The 23,015-nt window shown below is 38.7% G+C and overlaps 1 protein-coding gene across 7 annotated transcripts in view; it reads left to right on the plus strand.

Annotated features, from left to right (window-relative positions):
• Nucleotides 1-23,015, plus strand: part of RBPJ (recombination signal binding protein for immunoglobulin kappa J region) — a 216,859-nt gene that overhangs the window by 135,317 nt on the left and 58,527 nt on the right. For 3 of the 7 annotated variants that reach the window (XM_045834247.1, XM_045834246.1, XM_045834251.1), the window contains exon 2: nucleotides 8,549-8,731. The exons of the other annotated variants lie outside the window; for them this stretch is intronic. Coding sequence is in view for 1 of the 3 variants with exons in the window: in XM_045834251.1 (XP_045690207.1) it covers nucleotides 8,715-8,731 (17 nt within the window). In the remaining 2 variants the exon portion in view is untranslated. The remainder of the gene's footprint in view (nucleotides 1-8,548; nucleotides 8,732-23,015) is intronic. 7 annotated transcript variants of the gene reach the window in all.

Here is a 23,015-nt window from a genome sequence, read left to right on the forward strand (position 1 = left end):
CCTGTTACAACCAAGGACCTTGACTGCTTCAAGTTTTTGTAAAAGATGAGTTAAGACAGGTTGGTCCTAGGTGGTTTGTGTTTCAGTGGGGATTGCAGCTAATGCTCATAATTAACTGTAATGTAAGGAAGAACACAAAGCTCCCTCCTATAATGGAAATATTTCTCAAAAGAACATTGAGGTACAGAAAAAGAAATAAAAGAAGTAATTAATGCAGACTGGGGGTTTCAGCCCCCAGCTTAATTCATGAAGGATTTCTTCTTCCTCTTCTCCCTCCTCTTCCTCGCTCCTTTTAAATTAAGCTAAAGAAAGATGAGTTTTGGCAATCTGCAGGCAGGAAATTTTGTCAGGAATACCCAAGTACTGACTCTGTCTTCTGCCCTGCCCAGTCAGGATGTGGTTCTTGTTGGAGACAGTCTTGAGTTTGTCAGTAGAAAGGTAAGCCTGAGTAGTGACCGAGGAAGAATGTGGCTTTCTCAGCTCTGCTCGAGTTAGACCTGAGGAGTGTGGTACTGACAGCTGTGAGTGCCCTCCATGAGCTTGGGCCCAGATAGGCAGCATGTGCTTCTGCTCTGTGTAACCACCTCGATTCTGTTCAGTCCTGGCTGAATAGAGTAGGAAGGAGGAGGTCAGGCTACATAGGTCAGGAGTGAGATTGTCTTGTCTTTCTTGTCTATCTGTAGGCTCTTCCTACCTGTTTGTAACACATTAGAAATTTTACACAGTTAGTACAGGAATACATTTCTGCATCATCATTATGATAGTTTTAGAAAACTCCAGTTTGCCTTCCCTAGAGGTAACCACTGTTAAAAACTTGGGATAATTCTTTCAGACAATTTACCATGTATGGAAGTATACATAAAAGGACATAGCTTGGGTTTTCTTCAGGGCAGATGGGCTCGTATTATTGAATTCTAATATTATTCTGTTTACTTTCAAAATTTAATCCATTTTTTAAAGAAATTCTCACCCGAGGACATGCTTATTGATTGTAGAGAGGGGGAAGGGAGGGAGGAAGAGAGGGAGGAAGAGAGGGAGGAAGAGAGGGAGGAAGAGAGGGAGAGAAACATCGATGTGAGAAGCATCAGTTGGCTGCCTTTTTATATGCATCCCAACCCCAGGGATCAAACCTGTGACCTTTCCGTTTGTGGGAAGACAGACACCCCCACCAATTGATCCACACCCACCAGGGCTAAAATTTAATAATCCTTGAATTTCTTTTCTTTCTTTTTTAAAATTATGCACGTAGGATTACCTCTGTCTTTAAATCTGTGTAGTATTCCATATCTATAATATACTTGTAGCAGAACTTAGTTTCCATTTTGCATACAACTAAATATAATTCTCTTAGGAACAACACTGTAGTAAATATCTTTGTGTACCTCATATGCAGGAGTATTTTTGTAGGACATATACTTAGAAATGGAATTGCTGGTTGCAAGGATATATACATTTATAGTTTTGATAGATGATGCCAAATGTTCTCCAAAGGTTATATTAACTTATACCCACATATATAGCAGCATGAAGTTAATGAAAGATTTCAGTAGGAAAAGCACGGAGGCAGGAGAGCCTAGTAGCCTGCTGCCATGAAAACCAAACTCATGAGGCAGATGCTGGAGCAAAAGGAAAGAGGTTTCATTAAGGTGCTGCACAACTTGGGAGAATGGTGGACTCTTGTCTCAAAGGCTGTCTCCTCTTTTCTGCCACGGAAAAGTCCCACTGTGTCCTCAGGAAGGCCAGGACGAAAGCCAGTGTCCAGAGTTCCTGCTCCATTTTAAAGTACGGTCCTTTGGACCCCACAGGTGGCTGTTAAGCCCTCATAGTCCCCATCCAGGTAGTTTAGCTTGTTCCCAGCTGCAGTTCATCTCAGGCTTCCTCCTGAAGCCTATAAATGGAGCTCAGGCAGCCAGCTGCCAGGGTCACATGATCGCAGGCTCCCCTGCTAGTGTATCACCAGGTGGGCAAGAGAGGCAGGGAGAGGGAGACAGACCCCCACCAGGAGTGCCTTTGTGAGTGAACCTGATGAAATAATTTAAGCAATATGGGTATCATAAAATAGGGACAACTGAGTTGCTATCAAGTAGGTGTTACCTGTTCATTGTGAAACTATCTCCAAAAGCTTGATAATTCCGTGGCAATAATTTCATAATTTAAGGTAAAATGAGAATATCTAGGGGGGAATAAGTGTATCAGGGTGGTTCCTTTCTCTTTTTATTCATTGCTCTCCAGAAAATACATGTTCACTTTCCAAATTCTCTGCAGTCCATTTCTATTAGCACAGTTGTATTTGTAGGCCTATAGCCTAAAATTGTAACTACTATTAATACATTTCTGCACAAGTCTATCTCAGGAAAATGTGTTATGTTTTTGAATTCATTAACATACAATTTTCCTTCATGTTCCTTTCCTATTAAGACATACACCCACACAAATTGCTACATATCAAGCTGTCATAAAGTTTTCATAACAGTTGGCATTGGAAAATTGGAAGCATGAAGAGAATACAAAATATAGATGGTAATAGAAAACAACAGAGCAAAAGAATTTCCTGCATACTCTTAAACTAGTTCTTTTTAGGATGGCTAAAGTTACAGAATAGTTCCTTAGCTTAATTTTTTCAACCTTATTGTAAAAGATAAGCTAATAAAAGGTAGTTGGTATTTAAATGAGATGCTTAATTAGCATGTGGAAAGCACTTCATAAATGTAGTCTGTTAATTTTATTATTTCTAAGCTATGTGTTTGAGACTGAGGCATTTTGGTGGCTGGAGAGCATCAGATAATAGGTTACTCTTCTTAGCTGTAATTGCCTTTATTGTTTGAATATGGACTATCTCCCTTAAATTAGTCTCTAATTAGAAATTTTCCTAATATTCTTATCACATTATTTTTTATTTAACACTCACGGGTGCATATGGCAGAGGATGTATAATTAAAAAGCTGATTATTAAATTACTTGTTTAATACATAATACTTACATCTCATTGGTTCTTTGAAAAATCTGGATGTGAGCAAGGACTAAACAGACTACGTTTACTTGTCACATCTTCCTGCCCTTTGCAGAAAGTTCTGATAACCTGTAATAAATACTATTAGATTATTTAAGCGTATTCAATTTATTATGTCTAAATCTAACTACAGAAATCCCCCTTTAAATCTCCTGAAGTCTTCCCCATCCTAATAAGAACTCCATGCTTCAGGTTGCTTAGGTTAGAAGCCTCTGAGTCAACACTGCAGATGGTATTAGTTTTGTCTTTAAAATATGCCCATCATTTCATCGCCTGTGACATTTCCACTGCTTCCACCATGGTGTAAGACACTGTCATCTTGAACCTGCATAGTCACAGCAGCCTCCTGACTGATTTCTACTGCTGCTTCTCTGATGCCTTATTGTCTTCCTCCTCTTAGCTCTTGATCTGCCTCCACTCTCTAAAATGTGGAGTAAAATGCTCATGTTTTATTTTGACTTCATAGTTGTGGCATTAGCAGTAACTGATTACCAAAATGTGCCTTCACAGTCAATAAATGCTTATGCCTGCTCTGGCAGGCAGTGCGTTAGGGGTTTGCACAGCAAGCATTAGTTAAGCATTACTACTGCAGTTGCGCACTGGTGTTACCTACAGGTAAGTTGTGACTGCTCAGAACTTACCTATCCAAGTAATTTTCTAACGTATAGCACCTGACTTCAACTTCAGAACTTAATTAGCACATTCTTTATCACTCAACTCGCTACCGCATAATCTTTTAAGCCACCAAAATTTATATTTTATTTTAACAAAAAGAAACCTAAGCAATTAAGTGAAAGGAGAAAGAGAATGATAGGGAGAAACTCAGTTTACCCATAAACATTTTGATAAACATATACATAATAATTAAAAAGGAAGTGGAGGTAAGTTTGATTTGTGCTCTTTAGTATTTTTTCTTCTCATTCTAGAAAGGAAAGAAGCTTCTCTTGATTTGTGTGTTTGGAATAAATGCATAGTAGTGTTTATGAATGAACTGATTTACTTTATTACTCTTCCTTCCCTAACATTCTTTATTCAGCACTTTTGGACTGCTGCTCTTCCTCTTCTCTGTCCCCATCCCCCTGTCTTTGGTCACCAAGCAGATACATTAATCCATTTGAAAAAGGATGGGTGGGGGGTTGTGTGTGGGTGTGCCTTTATGCATGGGTGTATTTATGTTTAAATTATACCTGTCCATGCTGTGCCACTTAGAATTATAACAAAAAAATGCAGGCGTCTCCCAGTTGAACCCTGGGTGTTGGCCATTTTAAGAGCAGGCACTTTAATAGAAGTTTTTTCAATGTTACTGAAAATTAGGATGTACATTAGAAGCTCTTAAGAAAAGAGCTTCTCCAGTTGGGAGTTCCTCAAAGTAAAATTAGATCCCAGAATTGTTTGTTTGTGAGTATCTTTTAGTTACTGGTTCTCATTGATTTTGAGCTCAGTCTCTCAGCTGTAGGTGCTTGGCATTCCCTTACCCCCAGAGTTTCTTGGGGGAAGGAATTGCTATCCTTGATAGTAATAGTTTTACTATCAAGAGGGGAATTTGAGTAACTTAATGATTCTTGGAAAGTTTCTTTGAAAGTTAATCAAAACCAGGTTTAGTTTTATATTTGAAATCCTTATGCATTGGCACAAATTAGTTTAGAGTTGGAATCCTAGAATGTCATTTTTATACTTTTGATAATAGCAATAGTTAATTTTCTGTCATTATATAACAAGACTGTTTCCAAATCCTTGGTTGACAAAACTTGTTTAAAATTCAAGTGTCTGTAGTAGGACACATCCCCTAAATTATAATATCTAATTTAAAGGCTGTCTCATCAACTTAATGTCAGTGTTGATGAAGCAGTGTTTTCTCTTCAGAAGTTTCTTACATACATACAGTAGGTCTGAGATTTGTGTAAAAACACCACCTTGGCTCAGCTTGTAGTATGTAGTAATACAGTGTAGGCGCTGAAAACATTAGAAGTTTTTGTTCTTTTACTCTTAGTCTCACCCATTTATTTTTCTCCTTAATACTTTTTATATTATATTTTTATTATTTATATTATTCTTTTAAACATTATGTGATGTTCAATTCTACTTCACCCACTGCTCTTGAAGTAGCATGTGTAGAGGTCCAGAGATCTGAAACACTGTGCCGTATTCTCAGAAATGGACAAAGTCCAGTGTGCCAGAACACCTGTCGTGTCTGTATGGGTAGGAGGAAACTAGAAGCTGGATCAGGGAAGACCATGTGAAAATACAGTTGCCCTTTGAAACCAAACCCAGCAACCTATATTCTTTTGTACTTGTTCATTTTGTGTTCATCCCTTATCAAAACTTAATTTCTTCAGGAGTAAGTTCACCTGGGTATATTTTAAACGCTGGAAAATTTCTGTATCACCTCACCTGTGAGTCTGTTTGGGTATTAATGTTTGTAAAGTGAGTTATGCAGAAGAGTTATGCTGTTACTGATGAAGACATTTTAAATTATTTATTTTCAAGATTTTTATTTATTTATTTTTAGAGAGAGGATGAAAGAGAGGGAAACATCAATGTGTGGTTGCCTATCGTGTGCCCCCGCACCCCAGGCGTGTGCCCTGACTGGGAATCAAACCAGGGACCCTTTGGTGTGCAGGCTGGTGTGCAGCCCACTGAGCCACACCAGCCAGGGCTGATGAAGATATTTTTAAATGACCAGTTAATTTTTTTACTGTAGTAGCTTTGAACCCTTGAATCTAATTCTTCAGTATTTTGTTTCAGAAATGTAAAATGGTTTCTTTGATTCATCTAACATGTTTCGGTACATTGGTATAGTAGTTCTGTTGATCCCTTCTTCAGTTAGTTTTGGAATGCAGTGTGAGCACGTGGTTTCTCATTTAAAATCATGAAGTTGCTTAGGAGTTTCCTGTCTTCAATTTGAGAGGTTTTTTTTTTTAGTGCTTTTGGATATTACTCTTAGTTTAGCCATGTTTTAAAGCATTGTAGAGAGCTGTCCATCTACTTTTTAAATTTTTATTTTTGATTCTAGAGGGAAGGGAAGGGGTGGGAGAGAGACAGAAACATTGATGTGAGAGAAAAACATCAGTTGGTTGTTCCCCATAAGTGCCCCAACCTGGACAAACCTGCAACCCAGGCATGTGCTTGACCGTGAATTGAACTGGGGAATCTTTGGTTTATAGGACGATGCCCAACCAACTGAACCACACTGGCTGGGGCTACTGTTTTTGGTCATTTTTATTACCGACAATCTGACTGAATGGCCTCATCTCCCTCATCTAATAAATGACTTCTCTTCCCACTAGGCTAAGACTGGTAGCAGTCCATGGGATAAGGCCAACCAAATTGGGAAATTTGGCAGTACTGTGAATTCCAAGTCAATTTTAAAAGATTTTCAAGTCCATAGCTTTATGAAAAGACTGGATTTCGTTTTTAGGAATCAAATGAAGTTTCTGATTTGAGTGATTAAATATAATTAATTCTTATAGACTTTTGTAAATGTGTATATAGTCTGTTGCTAAACCACAGCTAAAAGTTTGTTTATATGCAATGACTGGGTTTTGAGTAAGAAGTGTTATAAAATTAGATTATTGCTATATGTCCAGGTTGAAAATAAACTTAAGTGTTGGACTTTTTTTTTCCTGATTGCTTCTGGAGGGTAGGTTGGCATTAGCAACGTGAGTGTGGGTTTTAGAGTGGACATGTGAGATCAACAGTCTGGCCCATCATTTTCGGTCTCTGATTTGTGATTTTGAGCAGACCACTTAAATCTTTCCGTGTGAGCCTCAGTCTCCTCACCTGTAAAAGGAGGAGGCTTATGAGTGGTAGGTCAGGACGAAATAAAATAGTATCAGGTGGTTACCATGGTACTTGGCATGTTGTCAACAAATGTTAGTTTAGCCCCACTGCCACCCTTTCCCCTAAGGGTGCTCTCCAACAATATTGTAGTAGAAAAGTGTTGTAATTCCAGCTAGAAGATCTAGATTGAAGTTCCAGTTTTTTCCCCTTACTGCGTATGTTCTTGGGTCCAATCACTTAACCAGAGAACTTCAGTTTTCTCCTCTGTAAACTGGGCTTCTGAAAGTTAAATGAGGTAATGAGTATGTCATACTTAGACTTTCGTTCTCTATTATCTGACATGTTTATATCCCACCTGACTTCCCAGTGGTTAACATTCTTATTTGAAACTGCACTCCAGGAACATTAACCCGATGGTAGTGTGTAGGATGCGTTTATTTGGGGGCACAGAGTATAGGAAATAATGTGGATGTCCTTCCAGGAAGTTGTGTACATAATACAGAGCCATGAAGTGGTTTAGAGTTGTAGTGGGAACTCAGGGCATTGCACTAATGTGGTAAAATGATCAGTTTAAAAAGAGGCTGTGGCTGCAGTGATTTCATTGGACTAGGGCCCATGTTTCTGTTCGCTAGCTTCTCCCCACCTGCTCTCATAGAGTTCTTACCTATATGCAGTCTGCCATTATCAGCTCTTGAAGGGTGACCTACATTTTGTAACCTGCATTCTCTACAACCTACAATAGATCTAAATCTCTGGAATATGTAATTTTTCTGACAGTGAACTTTCAAACACAGAATAGCTTTCTCCCTAGCACATACTTTTTAGCTTCTAGCTGGGCCTTTGTCATCTTCTGTTTCCTGTCTAGTAATCTTTATATGAGCTGTTCCCAAACCCTGAGTGTAACAGAACTTCTCCATGCATTCTCTTTTCTTGAAAACCCTTTTTGTAGTTTGCTTTTATTAAAAATTTCCTGATCAGCCATCCTAAAGTAATTTTAATTGCTTTATGACACAAATATATGTGTATTATTGATAATTTAAATTAGTTTTATTTTTATATAGCTTGAATATTCTTTTAACTATAGAATGCCAAACTTGAAGCAAAAGTGAATCCTTAGGTTTAAAATGTGATACAAAAATTTCTTACTGCATCATTTTAAAAATAAAATGTTTTTAATGTTTTTATATAAGAAAGGTGGGTGGGGTGAGGAGGAACCTGCCAAGACAATCACAGTGCAGCAGTAAAACGTGATAGTGAGCCACCTATCTGTTCATTTATATATTCATGCTCGGCATAGAGGTATACTTCAGAAATGGGAGCTCTAATTAATTTAACAACTTCAATGTAATTAAAATGATTCAGTGATATGAATGCCAGGAGGGTCATTGTTTGAAGGAACCCCTGATGTATCTATTAGCGAATTCCATTTTATACAGGTGTGTGGGTAATTGCCAGCTCTCATTCAACACAGAATAGAATAATTGGTTAATCAGAGGTGGACCTGGTGTCTACCTGTCCTTTAGGTTATTTTTCATTCCTTGAAAAGAAAACTGAAGAATGAGTTGGGTCAGAGATTTGTGGGGTTTGGTAGATCTCAACAAAGCAAAGGGCTGTCACTGACTGCTGAGCATTGTACTTCTCATTCGTACAGGGTTCACATGAAATGAGTGTCACATGATAGTGGCCGCAGTTAACACAGTGTACTAGTGGCTTAACATACCTACATTTAAGTCCTTATTTTTTGTTTTTGTTTTTAAGTCATTGAAATTATGAGACTGTCATTCAAATGGAAGCATTGTAGTTCTTCGGAACCATTATGATCTCAAAAGGAAAAGAGAATCATACAGATGCACTGGCTGAGGTGTTTTGAGGTGCATCGAAGTGTTCCGGGCTGTGACTTACCTTAACATGTTCTTGAAGTGCCATGGCATGGATTAAAAGGTATGCTTTAGAAATCTCCCAGTGGTCCAAAGGTCATGGATAGAATGAGCATTCGTGATTCTGTATTTAAACATATCATATTTTAAGATATTTTAGTATTTAGATTGCAAATGTGGTTATGGATTTATAGCACTAGTATTTGTGTTAGGGAAAAGCTATATGTCATAAGATTGAGCATTGAATATTTTTTTGTTTTTGAAATAATGGTTAGAGAAGACACTGGTATAGATATTTTCCCTAGATTTTAATAGTAATGAGCTATAAGTTCTTCAACCAAATAATTAAGGGATTATTCCTGTGTGAGTCTGTAGTTACCTTTCTGGTTTAGGTCACGGACTCATTTCTCTGCAGTGCCGTCAAGTCATGGTGGCCTGAATAGGGAATAGTTGGATAAATCCTTCAGTTAGGGCATTAATTTTACCAAACAAGATGGTCAATTTTACTTGACCATTTAAAGTTTGTGATTGCTTTGTCTTTTACAAAAAGTTTTTCTAAATATATTTTATTGATTATGCTATTATAGTTGTCCCGTATTTTTCCTCCCTTTTATTCCCCTCTGCCCTGTACCCCGCCTCCCACCAGCATTCCCCCACCTTAGTTCATGCCCATGGGGTCATACATTTAAGTTCTTTGCTTCTCCATTTCCCATACTGTTCTTAACCTCCACTTGTCAATTCTGTACCTACCCTTTATGCTTCTTAGTCCCTGTACCTTTTCCCTCATTCTCTGCCCTCCTTCCCACTCCAGCCATCCATGTGACCTCTGTTTCTGTGATTCTGTTCTTGTTCTAGTTGTTTGCCTAGTTTGTTTTTGTGGGGTTTTTTTTTTTTTTAGGTTCAGTTGCTGATAGTTGATAAAGTGACAACAAACTGTCACTTTATCATATTGTTACTGTTCATATTTTTGATCATCTTCTTTTTCTTAGACAAGTCCCTTTAACATTTCATGTAATAAGGGCTTAGTGAGGATGAACTCCTTGAACTTGACCTTATCTGGGAAGCACTTTATCTGCCCTTCCATTCTAAATGAGAGCTTTGCTGGATAGAGCAATCTTGGATTAGGTCCTTGCCTTTCATGACTTGGAATACTTCTTTCCAGCCCTTTCTTGCCTGCAAGATTTCTTTTGAGAAATTAACTGATAGTCTTATGGAAACTGCTTTGTAGGTAACTGTCTCCTTTTCTCTTGCTTTTAAAATTCTCTCCTTATCTTTCCTCTTGGGTAATGTAATTATGATGTGCCTTGGTGTGTTCCCCCTTGGGTTGAACTTCTTTGGGGCTCTCTGAGCTTCCTGGACTTCCTAGAAGTCTATTTCCTTTGCCAGATTGGGGAAATTCTCCTTCATTATTTTTTTCAAATAAATTTTCAATTTCTTGCTCTTCCTCTTCTCTTTCTGGCACCTCTATGATTAGGATGTTGGAATGTTTAAAGTTGTCCCAGAGGTTCCTAAGCTTCTCATTTTTTTTGAATTCTTATATCTTCATTCTGTTCTGGTTGAATGTTTTTCTTCCTTCTACTCCAGATCGTTGATTTGAGTCCCAGTTTCTTTCCCTTCACTGTTGGTTCCCTGTACATTTTCCTTTATTTCACTTTTCATAGCCTTCACTTCTTTTTCTATTTTGCAACCATACTCAACCATTTCTGTGAGCATCCTGCTTACCAGTGTTTTGAACTCTATATTTGATAGGTTGGCTCTCTCTTCACTGTTTAGTTCTTTTTCTGGAGCTTTGATCTGTTTTTTCATTTGGGCCATATATTTTGTCTCTGCACTCCTGTTACATGTAAAGGGCAGAGTCTTAGGTATTCGCCAGGGTGGCGTCACCCACGTTGCTGTGTTGTATGTGGGGGAGGGGTCCGAGAGGAAACAGTACTGCTTGTTCAGCTGTCGGCTTTCATTCCCTTCCCCCGCTACCCACAATCAAATTGGGTCCTTCCCGTGCTGATTCCTAGGTGGGTGGGCTTGTGTACGTTCTAGGACCCTGTAGGTCTCTCCAACAAGCTCTCCTGTGAGGCTGGAAGTTTCTCCCACCACCTCAACCCCCACAGGTGTTTTCGGTCACAGGTTTGAGGCTTTATTTCCCCGCCCTGGAACCCTGGGTTGTGCGGCATGTCTCACCCACTAATTGTTCCTCCCGGTTTTCCCCTCCTGGTTTATCTGCATGCAAATGTGGGACCTCCTGGTCCTCCTGCCGCCACCCTGCCACCTCCCTGCCACCTCCCTGCATGCATCCTCTCCACACACACACCCCCATGAATGTTTAATTCCTTGGTTGTTGAACTTCTCTACAGTTTGATTTTCTGGCATTTCTGGTTGTTTTTGTTTTTAAATTTGTTGTTGTCCTTCTTTTGGTTGTGCGAGGAGGCACAGTGTATCTGCCTACACCTCTGTCTTGGATGGAAACCTTTTACAAAGAATTTTTACTGAGAGGAAAATGAGTAATTCATTATTAATAGTGGGATTGTATGTATCGAGTTAATTATCATGTGTTTGTAGTATATAGTCCTGCTGTTATTTGTGGTTGCTAGTAGTGGTAATTCCTGGCTTTGTATTACCCACTGTAACCATAAAAAATCTTTTAGTTTTTTTCATGTTAATAACATTTTATTTGAATAATGTAAGCAAAATCATTTCTTAATTATTTGAAACCTAGAAAACTTAATTTTGTATTGTGTGCTTGCTACTAAGTGATTTCTTAAGGGTGGTAGAAGTGAGTCAACCCAGGGAGAATGCTGAATTCATTTTTACACCAGGTTAAGAATTCTTTATCTTTTAGGTAATGAAGGAAAATATTTGGGGAAGATAGAGGTTTAATCATGAATAGATAGATTTAATAGAATACACTGGTGCAGTCCAAAAGCTATATCATTTAGGCCACGTTATGTTAAGATCCTTTTTGACATGTTAGCAGTTATATTGTTAATGGAATTTAGTTATTAAACCTAAGATAAAACTGCTTTATATTAAATTCTAGTGTATAATGAGAAATCTAATTAAGTTTTCAAGGTAAAGTCAGTTGTTTATTAACCAAAGCAATCATTCATTTGAACAAGATATTTTAAGTCTGATAGCACACAGTAGTATCTGCTGTCTAAAAAGATCTGTCCTGATGTAATGTATGGTATTTGATACATTCTTTACAAAATGTATTTCTCTATAATATTTGCTAATTCAACTTTAAAAATCTCTTTTTGGGTAGCACTTGATTATTTGCTTGTTTTAACTCCACAGAGGATTTTTTTTAAGATTTAAATTATTTATTTTGGAGAGGGGAAAGGAGGGAAGAAGAGAGGGAGAGAAAGATGTGTGGTTGCCTCTTGCCCCCTACCGGGGATCTGGCCTGCAACCCAGGCATGTGCCCTAGACTGGGAATCAAAAGGATGACCCTTTGATTCTCAGGGTGGCACCCAGTCCACTGAGCCACAGCAGCTAGGGCTCTACAGAGGATTCTTGATGCACAGCTAGAGTTGGAAACTCCTGTCCTTTTGGAAGAGTTTATAAATTAGACTCTGGGGCCAGCTGACCTGTGTTTTACATCTAACACCTTTTTATTTTGATAGGCTGTAAGAATGACCTGGAAAAAATATAAATTTATGTATTAAAAATATAACAAGTATATAATTAAACATATGTATGTTGCATTTTATGTGCATATATGTATATAAATTATATGCACTTACGCAGAGTTGTGTATGTAGGAAGCTAGTGATTAACAGCAGTGATGATTATTAGCTGCCAGAACAAGAACCTCTTTTGGTGGGTAGAGCGCCATTACATTTTTTCATATCCTGAGTCTTAAACTTTCTCCTGTGGTCTTCCTAGAGTTAAATAAACAATCACTATTCAACTGATGTTTTCAGTTCTTTGGGCTTTTCCTCTTCAGTGAAAGGTGACTGATTTGTGCATCTTCTAAAGCTGTGATTTTCAAATTGCAGGTTTCAGTCCCAAAGTGAAGAGGACTGACGCAGGACAAGTAGCATTCCTCTTTCACAGTAAATGACCCAACCTCTAGTATTAATTCTTGAGAAATAAAACCAATCAAAACATTGATGGATAGCCAGGAAAAAACATCAACCATTAGAATGACAAGTTAAAATTTATACTTAGCTTTGAGAATTTCTTAAACTTTGGAGCTACTACCATTTTAAAAGCTCAGAAGTTAATTTGTTAACCACATCATTATTAGCAGCTTACACATAATGGGTCTTACATTAGCATTTGATTATCGTTATCATAGTAAAAAAAAATTGCCTGGGTGAAATTGCTGGAGACCCGCACATGGTGTACGCAGGTTTTCCTATATTAAACTCTAAAATCGTGGGTTTCACTGAGCCAAAAACATTAGCCCAAAGCCTGGTCTTGGAGCATGGAACCTAAACTACCAGGGGGGTGGGGGAAGAAGGAAGAAAGAGGTGGTCTGAAAGAATTTACTTGAGCTATAGGCAAAAGGTGGGAGAAGGTGAAGCAGGGCCAGCAGAGTCTGAGTTGCTGCTCCTGTGGAGTGGCTGGGAGGTAAGCAGTCCAGAAAACCCATGTGTAAACAACGCGGGGCTCATGGACTTAAATCACAGGTGGCTAACACAAGGCCTGTGGGCCGAATCGGCCCTCCACCTTGTTTTACCAGGCCCGGCACCTTGTTTCTACCCGGCGGCAGCCCAAGCTCTCCCTTAACTGTTAAGGAGTAGTTACATTTATACAGTCCTAAAATTACATTTGGTTCTTTGAAGGCAGCTACGAGGCTGATGCGGTCCCCCAATGAAAATGAGTTTGACACCCCTAAGTTAGATGATGCCTGGCTGAAATAATCTGTGGAAATAGCCACCTGGAAATCCGAATTTCCAACAGGCAAAACAGGAATGTGAGAAGCCTTTTGTTACAGTTCTGTCACTTTCTTTCACTCTCAGGCCACTGTAAATTAATTTAGAACAAGATTTTTTTCTTATCATTTTCCCCTCTTTCATTTAGATCTTTCGAAGAAAGCATCCCTATAGAACGTTGGCATAATTTGAATTATGGTCAAATGGCCCTTTTTATAGCAATTCAGGGCATGATAGCATTCAGGGCATGGTCCCACGTTGCTGTTGTGAAGGCTTATTGTTCCAAGGGGTCGTGTTTCATGGAGGGAAATCTAAGGCTTACAGTGAGGTGATGAGAGAGGTTTTCGTGTTACTAGCCACTGATGAGGATTTCAATTTTTTTGAAGAGTAACTTGTTCTGGAAAGGTATAGGTGGCTAGTTCAGTCTGTTAAGCAAGCATGAATGTTAGTTGAGAGAAGCAACAAGTATTTTTAAAAAGGCAAGGTATTGAACCAACTTGTAATAGTTTCCTAGATACTGAGCTTATCCATGCTGACAACCAGCTAAAAGGTTACTTACTGTAAGCAGATAGACATCTAAATAATATGTATTTTCTGTGGAAACAAAAGAGAAAAGTTAATGATTAATGTGAATTCTAAATGCAATTCCTGGGTCTGTAAGGCTGTCAGTCAAGATTTCTAGATGTCAGGCACAAAGGTACTGTTGCTGGGTGAAGGCAGGCTCTCTGGGTCTGCAGAGTGAGTGCCTCCGGTGGTGGCATTGTGTCCTGAGACTGGTTAATCATGATCTGCTGGGGCGACTTCTCTGAAGTGTACATACCATCACTGTCATCTAGCTGCATTTTAGTTACAAGCCAGAGGATGTTAGAAAAATGGAAATTAGTTTGGAGGGTTATAGCCAAATATTTAAGAAAATTAAAAGAGTTCAGTCCAGTTTACAGGTGAAAAAAGAAAACTTTAAAGACAATTATCTGAACCATAAATACATATTTATGGATCTAACATGGGTATTAGATCCATAAATATGTATTATAGTTTCTAGTGAAACAGTTTTTCTCTAAAACCATCATTTTTATCAAATATTGCCAAATTAAGACTTGTTTATTGCATAAGCCTGGTTTCAATAATTTGACCTGATTAATTGTATAAATGTAACAAGAATAGCAATAGATCATATAAGCTCTTGTAAAATTGCTCTAACATGACATTGTAGTCATAGCCTTGGTATTAAAGCCAGTTTTCACTTGTGTCCTATTATGAAGAGAACAGATTCTTATTGAATTTTTGTAAATAAACATATTGCCATGAAAAGAATATTAAATTCTGGAGGGATCAGGTGAGGAGAAAAATATAAATGACAAAGGGATAATTTACCAAATTGCTCTAGGTTATTAAGTAACAAGATTAGCAATGTGTCAAACAAAAAAGCATAAAATTAATTATCCTCAGTCATTTGGTCCCATAATTAATTATCTTGAACATTTGCCAGTATTTCATGATTCCAGCTCTTTAGAGTGCTATAAATCTTCATCCAGTTTAAAGTATGATCTAAAATTTTATTCTCTGAAACCTGTATTTTAGACTTAAGTCAGTCATCTCCGTGGATCTTTCTGAAGATGAAACATGCTTGCAAAAGCATCAGAGTAAAACAATGACAGCAAATGACAAAAAGAAAAACTTAAAATGATGTTATAGATCTGATTATATAATGTGGTTGACAAAGAAATTTGCTTTTCTCTAACATAACATGTTGAGATAATTAGAATTACAAATGATGAAAATACTGTGTATAAAATACAATATAATTCTTTATTTGACAAAGCTTCCCATATAATTTTAATATATCAAATAGACCTAATTAGTTTAAATTTTCTGTTTTATAAGGAGAGAACAAATCTTTGAGGCATTCCAGGGACCCACTGAAATAAACCAAAGCCATTTCCAGGTTAAGAAAGTCTCCTTTTAAAACTTGAACCCTGGGAAGTTTGAAACAATATAAAATTATCCATTTACCCGAAGTGACAATAAAAGATAAAGAAAAATACAGGTTACCTATTGTTGTTAGTAAAACCTTAGTTCTTAGAATTGAGAGTTGTTTTCTTGAGTAAATCAAGTACCTGATTAAGACACTATAAAACACAACTTTTTTTTTTTAAGATTTTATTTATTTCTAGAGAGGGTGAGGGGAGGGCAAAAGGGGGAGAGAAAACATCAGTGTGTGGTTGCATCTTGTACACTCCCTCCCTACTGGGGACCTGGTCTGCAATCTAGGCATGTGCCCCAACTGGGAATAGAACTGGCAACACTTTGGTTGGCAGGCCGGCGTTCAATCCACTGAACCACACCAGCCAGGGCAAAACACAACTATTTTAATAAAACATAGAATCTGCTTTCTAGGTAGAAAACTTTTTCCTAATATCTGGAGCAAAGCAATTAATACAAGAAAAAAACTTTTATTTTTTTAACATAGTGAAAAATAACAAAACTGGTTTTGCATCAGCTTACTTTTAATATTTAAATACGTTTAAATAACTTTTAATCTTATTCAGCTTTACCATATGTAAAATTTCCCTTTTTTAAAAATTTTCTTTATAAATCTATAACTTTACCCAATTTAGGGTGTTTTTTCCTATTTATTCAGAAATAACCAGCTTAGGACAAATAACTCAAAATATATCCATCCATACCTTAGGCCAAGAAACAAGCTTCACAGATATTTTCTCCTGACAATCTAAATTTAGAAGAGAGAACAAGATTCTGAGCAATTCTAACTTGCCATTCATTTTTAGTGGTAAGGTTAGTCCATTTAGACAAAGAAATGTGTACAAATCAAGCTTGTTTATTTTTAAATCCTCCAGTGTTTGTGGGGAGTGGCAGGAGAAGGTTTGGAATTTTGATTCCTTTAATTTAAATTGCTTTCAACCAGTCAAGGCTAGGAAAGCTGTTTTTGAATCGGTAGAGTGTTGCTTCATGCCATGGCTACTCTTCCAAGCATGGAAAAGCCCATTCTCAGAGTTTCCAAAGCTAAGCTTAATAGCATTGGTTGGGGAAGGGGGGGAGACCAAACAGTAATAACATGCAATGCCCACAAGATGTCACCATGAGCTTAGTTTTCTCGACTAAACTACAAAGACAGTTAAGGGCATCCCTTCAAACCCACCTGTGTCCTTAACACTCGTGATACGGGCAGGGACCCCACTCTGAAGGGACGCTGAGGGAACAATCCCTCGACACATTTTGGGCACCACTTACAGGTGCTTTCTGGAGGGAATACCCCTCCCAGTAGAACTATGGGTTTGTACAATCCTGGGTGTCAGAGGGGCAGGAAAATGAAGGAACACACCTGGGGTGCAGTGAGCATCAAAGGGATGCTGTGGATGTCACACCGTGACTTGGAAGAGCAAAGTTCCTTTCTGTGTCTTCAAAGCTTGGCCCCTCTTTTGGGTACCAAAATATTAAACTAAAAATCTTTAACTTCCATAGCTGATAGTCTTTTTGTAAGGAAGGTTTTATTGAGCCAAAAATGCTACCCAAAAGACCAATCTTGAGGCTTGGAATTAAACCCCCAGCAGTGTGGCTAGGTAGAAAAGAATAGAATGTTCGCCATACCAGAGTTTTGCAAGGCTTCTTATACATCAAGTGGGGGGGAGGGGGAGGGAGAAGAAGGAGATGGTCTGGAAGAATTTACATGAACTGTAGGCAGAGGGCTGGGGGAAGTTGAAGCAGGGCCTGTGGAAGAAGCTGGCTGCTTTTATAGATTGGCTGGAGGTAGCAATCCAGAAAGCCCATTTGTAAACAGGGGGGATTAGGGTTAGATGGTGCCTGGCTGAGATAATCTTCTGAAATAGCCACCTGTAAATTAATCCAAAATTCCAACAGGCCAAAAGGGAATGTGAGAAGTACTTTGTTGTAATTCTTTCTTTTGCACTTCAGCCACTGTAATTTGTTAGAACATCTCAGAATTTTTTTCTTATCACCCATCATTTAGTTTTAGATTCAACAAAAGTACAAGAAGTAATATAAACTGCTAAGGGCTCCTTTTCAGGTGTATTGTTTGTAGCCCCATTTAGACCTTGACACCAGTTATTCATAGAATTTGTTAGAAGCTGGATTATCACTTTTTTGGAGTGTCAACATGCTTCACTAACATCTCTGCTGTTGAGCAGGTAATGGTAACTTATGGCATTGTAGCATTTTAAGGCATTTTTCATAAGAGACTGTGACTGTAAGAAATGTTTAAACCTGCTTAGAATTTTTATGACTTTGAGCCAAATTGACAACAATTGCTGGGAAGCAAAATCTCAGTGGATTGAGAAAATGCTCAAGAGAACAGCAATTTTGCACCTTATTTTAAACATTACAATTAAAGGAGGCATAAAGGGTTCCATGACATCCATTGGTGATTGATTAGGGAGGCAGGATAAGGCAAAACTGGAAATCTCTGGGACTGGATAAAAAGTAAAACAAGGACATACATATCTTTTACATTTGTTAGGTATAGGATAGTTTGCAGTTAACAATTCACACATTAACAGCCCTGGCCAGGTAACTCAGTTAGAGCGTCCTCCTGATTCCCCCAGGTTTCTGGGTCTGATCCCTGGTCTGGACACACAAGACTCACCAATGAATGCATAAATAAGTGGAACAACACATAGATCTATTTCTCCCTCTTCCCTCCCCCTGAAAATCAATTAAAAAAAAAAAACGTTAACAGGATAACAATAACAGTGAGGGGTTTTGTGGTCCCTGCTCTGGTGCTACCTCACATTCCAAATGTTTGCTATGAAGATGCAAAAAAGACAACAGAGAGGCTCAGTTAAGAAGACTGACCTTTGTCTGGAAGGAAGGGGCCTAGAACATGCCTACCCACCCCCACTGGCTTTTAGTAGTCGGACTGTTCTAATTTCAGACCATCCCACATGATTACTTCAGGTCTCTAAATTTGTACGGCCCACCATGCTGGCCTCCCTGAGCTTGTCAGGTTTGTTATGTGCCTTGTTTTTTGTCCACAGATAATTTCATTGAAGAAATTAATCATCATTTTAGCTCTTTGAGCTTAGTAAAATTGTTCCTTTTTTCAGTGTAACATTTGTAAAGTTAATACCAGCTATGATTCCATGATAATTTTTGTTTTTGTCACTTCTTAAATTTTTTTAACAGATAACTTATTATGGTTCATTCTTTAGTGATTACATACTGTGTACAGACTTGTATATGAAAACTTGATGTCAATATTGTATGTACTCAAGTTAAGTTTAATAAGAATAATACAAGGTTATAGCTTTAGCCATGTTTCTGTAGTGTGTGCTTATGCCACTAAAAAAAAGTGTTGTCCAGTACACAAGTGATGGCCTAAAAATGCACTGTTCAGCCCTGGCCCAGTGCTCAGTTGGTCCGTTGATCCCAGGAGGCAATACATTGATGTTTCTCTCATTCATGTTTCTCTCCTCACCCCCCCCCCTCTTTTTCTCTCCCTCCCCCCAAAATCAATGAACGTATTCTTGGATAAAGATTTAAAAAAAAAATTCACTGTGCGTCTCCAATTTATTGTGCTAACAGGCTGGACGTTCTTCATTCCTGGGATACTTACAGTTTTGAAAGGGTCTGTATTTGACTCTTCCCTAGACCTGTTAATAAAATCTGATTTTCTTGGTTTATCTAACCTCATGCCATTGTTTTATATTTTCTGGTTAGATTACTAGTTTTTAATCCTTGGGAGTAAACAGTCTTGATTTGTTCAGGAATAGTTTGCAGAGTAAGAAATGCTTTTTCTGAAATATAAAATATTTTCTTCACGTAGTAGGTGGTTCAATGGAAAAACATTGGCATTAATTTATCAGTGGATTAGGAATAATAATTATAAAAAACAAGGTCATTAGTTTGGAAAGGCACAGAAAATAAATGGCTTAAGGATCAGAGTATGGATTCCTTATATTTATATGTAGTTCTTACTATCTTCAACCTCAGCATGGTCAGTGTGTAATCAGAAGTAGGGGGAAGTCCTCCTACCTTGTGACATTCTGCGCTTCATGTCTTTCTTTTAAGTTTGAAATGATGTCTACCTTTAAGAGATTGTTAATGAGAATGAAGTAATAGCACATCTAAGGAGGTATATTCTGTTTGCTGCATTCCGCTTGTCTATTCTTTGTAAAAGAAAAAATTTAACTTCCTGGCTGAAAGTCTTTTTATTAAAAGAAAACATTTATTAGGCCACTGCTAGCAAAAAAGTCTTGAGGCTAAACCCCCAGTGGCATGGCTAGGTAGGAATGACAGTGTGTCCCTCTGGAGTTTTGCAAGGCTTCTTTATACAATGACTAGGGGGAGAAAGATGTAACCAGTCCTGAAAGACTTTACCTTTACATTAGCTAAACAAAGGGTACATGAGTGGGAGAATCTGGGCTAGGGAATAGGCAAAGCCCAAGGGTAAATAAAAACTCCTGGGGTTCTGAGGTCCTATGCCTGGCCTATTTATTCTTGTTTAGATAATCTTCAATAATAGCCACCTGGAAGTTATTTAGTAATTCCAACATACGCTAAGGAGTGTGAGCACTCTTGTTGGTTGTTCTCTGCAGCAGTTAACTGCTTAACCCCCTTTTCTCTTCCACCCTCTGGCCCACTGTAATTTAGTTCAGGACATCTCGGAATTTTTTCCTTGCCTTTTGGTACACAGGCACACCCAGGAGATTTTGCTGGTGGAGGGTCTTGCCTTAAACTTGGCAGGAGCAGGGCCTGGAATTAGCATCTGTCAAGCGCAATAAAAAGAGATACACCTATATATGAGGCCAGTTTAACAAGCTATGAATGTAAGTAGTAATGAGAACTTCATCTAACTTTATGGAATCAGGGAGTGGAAATATAGGAGATCATTTGGGAATACAGTTGTTGGTGGCATTTGTCAATGAATTGTTACAGAAGGCAAGAATGAGGGAAATGTCAGTGATACTAACACTGTAGAAGAGAGACTACATGTAGTAAAGGAGCATGCACCATGCAAGTGTAGAAATTGATGAAATTGAAACATTAAGAAATAAGTTGCTACAAGGAAGCTCATCTTGAAAGAAAAGCTGTTTTCTAGTTGCAGAATATAATGTAGTGCAGTTAACTCTGTAACACAACAGCTTGGCAGTTTGTATAATTTAAAATAGCACAGACAAATACCAAGTAAACACATAGTATGCATGAGCCAAACTGAAAGTTAAGTCTACACCTACCCGTGTAGACTTTACCTTTGTGTTCCTCATGGCTACCCTCAAACTGCCATGGCTTTTGCTGCTGTACTACTGTTGTACCACCATAAATTATTGGTGATCTGTACTTGTAATCACTTCATAGTGATTCTCAATTCAGAACTTTTCCTTTGCCTATGCTGACCAGAGCCTCCTCAAATGATGATTGAAGTATTAGGCTTCCTGTAGTATACCACCCAAGGCAAAGCAGTTTGGTGTCACATTTTGCCCTGTCCACCCCTGTGCCCCGTGTTGCGCATTCCTCTTTCAGCATCCCAGGCCCTCCTGTGAGGCTAGCTGCTGGGACTGCTTTTCAGGTCCTAGGAAGTCCGCCTAGAGAGGCAGCAAGACAGGTTAGCGGCTCAGAAACACTTCGGCAAGCTTTGAATTGTGGTTAAGACTGCTTCAGATTGGTTTTGAGCTTTACCGCAAATGTAGGTTTGATTATTATATGACATGTGATAACAGAAAGTTAAATTATAATTCAAAAGAAATGTTTGGGGTATTAATACTCAAGCAGAAAGGCATTTCCTTATTCATGCAGTGGTGTTACTAGAAACATTTTGGAAAGCTCTTCTCCTTTCCAAATATATGAATTTTGATCATTTTATCATTTTTGCTTATTGAATATCCTCCCTTTTAACTCAGTGTCCTATCTTACATGTTTTAAAATGATCATTATTATTTTTAATTTTTTCCCCTGTAGGGTCAGGCTTCTTTGAGACAGCCTAACTCCTTATGAACTTCAATCATAGCCTTTCCTTTATACATTAGACCTTATTTCGGCTATCCCCTTCATAAATGTTCTGATCTATAGTGATTACAAGGAAAATGAAAGGCAGATGTACTGCTAAATTCTAGTACTTTAGAATACCAAGCTGTGTGTTAGAGGTTTGTCTGTTGTAGAGATCAGACAAACACAGTGTGATACAGTTTGGGCTGGACCTGTCTCTGTGTAAGCTCTACCACTAGAAAAATGAAGATTGCAGAACTTCTTTGTCTCGGCCACCGACCAGCAGTGACCACAGAACGCTGCAGATGGCTCATCAACACCCAAGAAAAACATACACAGAGACAACCAGGTCCTGTGGGGAAATAGGGACGAAACAGCCACTCTCTAGTGGAGAGCGCCTAGGTCACCCTCCCTAGGGGAGAGCACCCCATTCCCCCGCCCAAGCAGGCTTTTTATTGGGTTCGTTTGCATAAGAATTCAGGTAAAGCTCATTACTCATTGCCAGGAAGTAAGAATCAAACAATAGGTAACAAGGAAGTCTGAGGCCCTATTTTGAGTCAGGGTCAAAGAGCTGTAAAACTTTGAGGAACAAACTTACTTCTTCCTTGGACCCTTATCATTCAACTGAGAGCATTCTAAACCAAGCAGGTTTCACAAGATTCTACATATTCTTTCTTAGGCCTGATCACCCAGGGAACCCACCCTTTCCAGCACAAGGCAGCACCACCCTGTCATTGTTTCAGGCTTAGGTGGAGCAAGGGAAGTAAGGCAGCCAAGAGATAAGGAGATTTTCTCCCAGACACTGAGGACTTAGGCTATGTCAAAGCTGAGGGGCAAGGGTCCATCACCCCCTTTTGCTGTAGCCCCCAAAGTCCTTCCTTGGGGGGCCTCCCATGTGATCATGCCTGTCTTAGGTCGTTCCCCCCTTGGGGAATCTTACCCATCATTGGCTAACCGACCAAGCATTGGGGGGGCCAGGCAGGGTGAAGTAAAAGGAGCAGAAGCGGTGCTCCTGCCAGGGAGATAAGCTTTTGTCTCCTTGCTGGCTATGGTCCAAGGTCATTCCCTCAGCCTTAGCCTTGGCGGGGGTTACAGCTTCTGATACCAGGCGGGGCAGTTCCCAACACTTCTTTGTTAAACTGAAGATGTGTGTGTAGATTCCTGATCCTTCTCAACTAAGAAAACAAATGGACTTTGTGGTAGTACAAACACTCAAGTCTTGAGACTTTCATAGTTCCCACTGCAATCATAGCCTGTTTGTCCCCCTGGTTCAGGGAAAGTTCCAGAGTAGTTGTCAGACTTAGGACATGCATATGTGTGGTTGCACTCGGGTCTGTATGCTTATGTGTATGCAGTAGCCAAAGTGTGGCTTTCCTGGTAGGTGCCTTTAGAGTTCCTGAATTTTATGTACTTATGACTTTAGAAAACATTTTCTCACATTTTAGTAATCAAAGAAAAATTTACCCCTTGCCCTTATAAAATTTAGTCAGTAGTGGAAGTTGTTAGGAGGAT

This window comes from Phyllostomus hastatus, unplaced genomic scaffold, assembly GCF_019186645.2.
Source record: "Phyllostomus hastatus isolate PE091 unplaced genomic scaffold, TTU_PhHast_1.1 phas_contig_196, whole genome shotgun sequence".
Lineage (NCBI taxonomy): Eukaryota > Metazoa > Chordata > Mammalia > Chiroptera > Phyllostomidae > Phyllostomus > Phyllostomus hastatus.